At 52.9% G+C, this 6,648-nt stretch overlaps 1 protein-coding gene across 2 annotated transcripts in view; it reads right to left on the bottom strand.

Moving 5' to 3' along the window:
* Positions 1-2,914: 2,914 nt before the first annotated feature.
* The window catches only part of LOC132532430 (melanoma-associated antigen 10-like), a 220,974-nt gene continuing 217,240 nt past the window's right edge, over positions 2,915-6,648 (bottom strand). Inside the window, exons 1-4 of one of the 2 annotated variants that reach the window (XM_060183554.1) lie at positions 5,797-5,865; positions 5,221-5,311; positions 4,702-4,792; positions 2,915-4,426 (exon numbers count right to left, since the gene is read on the bottom strand). In XM_060183554.1, the coding sequence (XP_060039537.1) occupies positions 3,342-4,370 (1,029 nt within the window). In that variant the 5' untranslated portion in view covers positions 4,371-4,426; positions 4,702-4,792; positions 5,221-5,311; positions 5,797-5,865 and the 3' untranslated portion in view covers positions 2,915-3,341. Of the gene's footprint in view, positions 4,427-4,701; positions 4,793-5,220; positions 5,312-5,796; positions 5,866-6,648 lie in introns of those variants that run through there. The other variant, XM_060183555.1, reaches the window with a different exon arrangement.

The following is a 6,648-nucleotide window of genomic DNA, read 5'->3' as shown; positions in this document are numbered from 1 at the left end:
ACTGCTCCCCACAGGGTTTGGACCAACTTACATTCCTTCCAGCAGTGCAGGAGCCTTCCTTTGCCCCTGAAACCTCGCCATCATTTGTTGTTACTATGGTTTCATATGTATGATGAATGCTCACAGGGGTGAAGTGGTATCTCATTGTTGTCTTTATTTGCATTTCTCTGTTAATCTGTTTTTTGCTTCACATTGGTTTCGCTCCCCGTCCACCAGGAGAATTGGTTTGGCCCTTGCTAGTTTGGCGCCTCTCTTTCTCCCCGCCCCCTATGCTAGGTAGTTCCAGAGTTCTTGGCCGGCAGGGGAGAAGAAGAAGAAGGATGCAGGGCAGATCTGTGTGGTGATTAGTTTAAGGGTCTCTCTCTCTCTGCCACCAGAGCAGAAAGACAGGAGAGCACATGTTTGCCCGCTCATGGATATAGCTTCTCTGCCCAGCCGTGTGTCTCTGGTCGTCTCTGACTACTGCCGCAAAGCTAGCCCGGCCTGCTGGAGCCCCAAACTTTAATGACATTAATCAATGACTCAAAGCATTTTTCTTGTCTTAATTGTTATTAGTGATTTAATAATGATTAACAAGATTTTAAGATAGATAGCAGGGGTACAATTAATTCCACACAATTCCCACCACCAGATTTCTGTGTCCCATCCCCTCCATTGGAAACTTCCCTATTCTTTACCCCTCTGGGAATTTGGACCAAAATTCTTTTTCTAAATTTTTTTTTTATTTTTAATTTAATTTTATATTTATTTATTCCCTTTTGTTGCCCTTGTTGTTTTATTGTTGTAATTATTGATGTCGTGGTTGTTGGATAGGACAGAGAGAAATGGAGAGAGGAGGGGAAGACAGAGAGGGAGAGAGAAAGATAGACACCTGCAGACCTGCTTCCCGCCTGTGAAGCGACTCCCCTGCAGGTGGGGAGCCAGGGCTCGAACTGGGATCCTTATGCCGGTCCTTTAGCTTTGTGCCACTTGTACTTAACCTGCTGAGCTACAGCCCGACTCCCCACCAAAATTCTTTAATGGGTGCAGAAGGTGGTAGGTCTGGCTTCAGTAATTGCCTCTACATTGAACATGTGCTTTGGCAGGTGGATTCAGACCCCCAGCCTGTTTCTATCTTTCCCTAGTGGGGTAGGGCTCTGGAGAGGTGAGGCATCCACACACATTGGTGTGGACCTCTGCCCAGGGAAATCAGCATGCCAGTGTCTGCAACTTGATGGTTGAAAGGTGTGAGGATATAAAGAAGAAAATTATTCAATAAACAGGGTCCCAAAGGTAGTTAACAGAGCGAATGATATTAGGGGTCTTCACGTGGGAATAAGCTAGGAAGTCTACTTTAGGTATGTTCCATGGGGCCCATGAATTGAGAAATTTTTGCCTGAGCCCAAGAGCTAAGGTGAAGGTGAACTAAAAGTATTGTCTGGGAGGATGGTGTCAGAGTTCATACTAGGACTAGAAAGCTGGATCAGAGCAAAGAGGATGGAGCATGTTTCTCATTTGTCTGTTAGCATTTTGGATCTCTTCTGTGGCGTGAATATTCTGTTTGTATCCTCTCCTCATCTTTGAATGGGGTCTTTAGTTGTGTTTTTTTGTTGTTGTTGTTTTTGTGGCCATGTCTGATGAGCTCTCTATATATTTTGGTTATTACTAGCCTTTTGCCAGATTATGGTATGTAAAGATCTTCTCCCACTCTGTAAGCACTCTCTTTCTTTGGGTGGTGGTTTCTTGACTATGCAGAAGCATTTCAATTTCTTTCCCTCTCTATCTTCCCTTCCCAACTCAAATTCTGTTATAGCAAACAAAATCATTAAAAAAAATAAAATATAAATCTGAGTTGTGACAATGATCCATGACTGTCCGATTTACTAGAAATCAAAAACTGTGCCCTTTTATGAGTGGACTTAATGGTGTGAAAATGACACAGCAACAATATTTTTTCAAGTAAGATTATGCCATCCCTGGATGTTTCAACTTCCCTGATTGTCCAAACTGAACCTGTGTGACAATTCTTCAGTCATCATTTGTGCAGAGCTGAGTCAGGGACCCAGGGCTCTGCCTGGTGCAATATTGCTCAGCCACCTCCCTGACCCAATTTTTGGACAAGAAGAGAAAGCATCCATCATCGGGTTCCACCCACCTTTGTATTGGGGGGGGGGAGCGCACTATATGACCCACATGGCAGACCCTGGCACTGCGTGGTGCATGACTTAGTGTTGAGAGCTCCTGGCATTCTGTTTCAAGTGCTCTGGAAAGATCTAGCCTTTTTTCCCTTCAGGAGACCCTGGAAGAAGATAGAAGGAGACACATGAGGGAGAGGGAGAGGGAGAGGGAGAGGGAGAGGGAGAGGGAGAGGGAGAGGGAGAGGGAGAGGGAGAGGGAGAGGGAGAGTTCTACAGTACTGCTTTACTGCTTGAGAAGCTCCTACCTCCCATACCCACTGGTGGGGACCAAAGCAGTGAACCCAGGTCCTTCTAATGGTAACCTGTGCACTAAATGAGGTATGCTATCACCCAGTTCCTGAAATGAAATTATTCTTCATTAATACAAAAATATCCAGTCTCAGAGATATTTTATTTTATAGAGGTGAATCCTGCTCATCCTAAGGTCCTCACTAATAACTCAGGGCCACCAGAGAGCAGAGCCTCACTGGGTCGAGAGAAGCCCACCAGTGGTCAGCCTTCTAGATCACTGGAATGACATTTCTCTATTCTTTTTATTTGAATTATTTATACACTGGATAGAGACAGAAAAAGAGAGGGTAGGAGGAGAGAGAAAGATAGATAGAGAGAGAGAGAGAGAGAGACTACCTGTAGTACTTGAAAAATGTGTAATAATGTGTGCTAAGCTTGGTGTTCAACCACCCAGCCCTTAAAGTGAAATTATCCTTCAAAAATATCCAGACACAGGCCTTTTTTTATTATTTTATTTTTTGAAATACAAGAAAACAACAGCAGGGACTGAATTCCCTGCTTTATCTTACATCTCCATGTGTTGACTGTATTTACAGCAACTTTTTTTCAACACTGCCAGGCAATATCCAATCCAGTGTCAACAATCCAGCTCTAAATCACAAATCAATATGGTGGTTTTTACAATGTGCTTTACAAAACAGCATCTTCATCTAGAACTGGGTGAATGTAACTGTGTGATGAGGCTTAGCACACACACTCTGAATCAAAAATAAAGAAACCACATTTTCTAAATAAAAGGAACCTCTGAAAACACCTAGAGGAATACTGCCCCCACACTCAGTGCCCTGGGACTAAGACAACTAAAGACACTGTGACCCCATTGGTGGCCCTGTGGTGGCCGCCCTGGGCTGGACCTGCACGCTGGCTGGGAGCCTACTCCTCCTCGCTATAGCTCTGATAGGGGTAGAGGAAGGACGTGGGCTCAGTGCTGCTGACCTTGAGCCAGAGCAGGAGTCTGAGTTTGCAGACTTCGTGGTGGGCACGGGGGCCCCAGTGGAAGTGGTAGTGTGCAGGCCAAGAGCCCGGCACATGCTGGTACACCAAGTACTGCTCAAGCACCCACTCCTGGGTGAGGAGCTCCCAGGGGTCCCCAAAGAGGAAGTGATCCCCACAGGCATAGATGCCCATCATCGCCAGTGCTTCCCAGACAGCCTCCTCGGGGGCACAGTCGCCATGCAGGAGGATGAGCCCGAGGACCATGAGCAGCAGCCCAGTCTTGGGCACGCTCTGCTCGGGCCCCAGCATGCCATCGTAGCTGAGCCCCAGGGCGATGGCCAGGTCATAGCTCTGGGCCTGGGGGTCGGCCTCCCGCACCTCAATGCCGAAGACCACCTGCATGCACTCACAGGCTTTGGCAAAGACAGTGGGGAAGAGCTGCTGCTGCCCAGGGAAGAGCCTGCTCAGGATCTCGGCCTTAGTGGTGGGCTCCCTGGAGCGGTACTTCTGGAGCAAGAAGGCCACCACGGTGGCCACCAGCCTGCTGGGCACCTCCTCGAGGGGGGCCTGGGCTGCTGCCTCCTCCTGTGGGGGTGCCACCCCCTGTTCTCCTAGGCTGCGAGTGCTGGACTCTGCACCCTGGGCTGACACAGCACCCTCCATGGCCCCAAGGGAGACCCCACCTGCACCCTGCTCCCCTGGGATGCCTGAGCTGGGCTCTGTACCCTGAACTAACATGGCACTCTCCTCCATGCCATCGGGAGGGACTCCTCCTGCCTCATACTCAGGGGCCTCAGGCACCAGGACAGACTGTGGGAGAGATGAGGAGGCAGAGGAGGAGGAGAGGTGCTCTGCCTCCTGATGCTCATCCAAGGGGGGCTGCCACCCCTGGGGGCCCTGGGCCTCCCTGAACATCTCAAAGTCTTCTTCCAGCTTGCAGAGGACACACTGGCTCAACTGGAACATCAGGACGGGGGCAGGGAGCACAATTCCAGTGCAGGTGGCTGATGTCACTCTGAGACCTGGAGGGAGAGCAAGTGTGAACAGCTGTGTTTACAGGCCACTTGGGCTGCTCCTGACAGAGGGGACTCATCACTGTCTTCTGCGGTACAGGCACACTCCACAGGCTCAGTCCTCCTGGGAAGATGTCCCCTAAGAGCTATTGGAGGGAAGGGACAGGGCTGCTCAAGGCCTCACGGGGTGGGGGGAGGGGTGGTGGTGGTGGTGGTAACTGAAGATCCAGGGTCCTGCCTGTCATTCTGTATGGAGAACCCTGGGCACAGTCTGGAGCCCTCACCTGCCTCTTTTGATGGGTCCTGGGCCTCCTCTGTGCTGTCACCAGAAGGTGAGTCTCAGGGATCACTGTGACCTCCCAGTTCCTGAAGCACCTGTGAAGAGAAAGGAGAAATGCCTCCTGGGTGTTGTTCTGACAGAAAGGGTGGGCAGAGTTCCTGGGGCCCCCTCTGTCCTGGATTGGGGAGCCCCTCACAGCCTCTGGAACCCATGCCTGTGCTGGCCAGGTCCAGAGGTGCTGGAGGTCACCTCCTGAGGTACCTCAACTTACAAGTCCTACCCCCCGCCATGGTCTAACACCCCGTCAGAGCCAGCCACTCCTCATAGTCTGATATCTGAGGGCAGCCCTCACCCCAGGTGCCTGCCTTCCTCCTTGCTCCCTCCTGGGCAGAAGTCCCCTATGAGCCAGAGGAGGGAAGCCACAGGGCTGCTCAGGGCCTCACAGAGGAGTGGGATGCTGGGGGCTGAGAGTCCCACCTGCCTTCAGTATGCGGAGCCCTGGGCACAGTTGGGAGCCCCTCACCTGACTCTCTGGATGGGTCTGGGTCCTCCTCTGCACTCTCAACTGAAGGTGAGTCCCAGGCAGTGTTGCCACCTCCCAGTTCTCAGAGCACCTGGAATGAGAAAGGAGGAATAGCTTATGGGTCCCCGTCCTGAAGGAAGGGTGCACAGCATCGCTGGGGTCCTTTTGATCTGGAGTGGGGCAGCCCCTTACACTCCTAGAGCCCACCCCTGGGTTGGCTTGGTCAGGAGAGGCTATAGGAGGCCAGTGTCCTGGGACTCACCACCTGTATGCTTCCCCCACCCCCCCAAGCTCACACTTGCCAGGCACCTCATGGCCTGGCACCCCCTGGGGACCAGACATCTCATGGTCTAACAAAAAACCTCCTTATGGCCTTATACCCCCTCATGCCCAGCGCTCATGGTCTCACTCCCCTCAGGCTCAGACCCCCTATGGTCTAACACTCCCTCAGGCCAGCCCCCCATGGTCTGACACAACCCCCTTAGTTGGATACCCCTCAGTGCCAGCCTCCTCATGGTCTGACAGCCCTCAGAACCAGCACCCCATGCTCTGACACCCCCACAGCTGTGTGCTTACCCTAGGTGCCCTTCTTCCTGCCTGCTGCTATTCAGGGCTGAGCAGGGGACAGCCAGGCACTCTGATCCCTGGGGGTGGGGGTGGGGTGACAGCTATACCAGACTGTGAAGATACTGGCACCCAGCAGTGCTGCTGTGTCTCCCCAGTTCTGCCTGGAGGGGGCGGCGGTCTCCCTGGGGCCCCTCCCCCAGCCCCACCTCCATGTTTGAGGCGCTTTTGAAGGGCCTCAGTCCCACCTCAACGTGCTCCCTCTCTGACACAGAGGCCCAGCTCCTCATTCCCAGCCAGTGTCCTTCTCTAGAAGCCCCTCCACTCCCAGTCTGGGAGCTGGGGTGTGAGTGCTAGGTTAGGGTACTCTCCTCCCATGGTCTGACCCGCAAGGACGGGCCCCCATAGTCTGACACCCCAGGTGCCCTTCTTCCTGCCCTCTCACTCCTGGGCTGAACAAGGGACATCCAAGATGTCCGCACCCTGGGGGGGGGGTAGGGGGAACTGTACCACAGCTGTGGGCTGAACCCTGCCCCCTCTGGTGCCCAGCCGGGCTGGTCCTGCTCCCCAGTCTTGTCTGGGGAGGCGCTCTGGTGCCCCCCAACCCCCACTACACCTCCAATATGAGGCTTTTTTGGGGGGGGGTTTGCCGTCCCACCTTACCCCTCACCCTGACGCCAGGAGGGTCCTGTGCCCCCCTTTCCTGTTCAGAGACCCCGCTGCTCCTCCTGAGGCCCCCACCCCTCCCTGGAATGACGATGAAGAACTAGGGATCTTCCAGGTCTGGGAGTAGGAGTGTTGGGGGGGTACTAGGTTAGAAGTGCAGGGTCTTCACCGTGACCCCTCAGAGGCCCTGCTCCTGCT

Source organism: Erinaceus europaeus, chromosome X (assembly GCF_950295315.1).
Source record: "Erinaceus europaeus chromosome X, mEriEur2.1, whole genome shotgun sequence".
In the NCBI taxonomy this organism is placed as follows: Eukaryota; Metazoa; Chordata; class Mammalia; order Eulipotyphla; family Erinaceidae; genus Erinaceus; species Erinaceus europaeus.
This window is presented reverse-complemented; position numbering and strand designations above follow the sequence as displayed.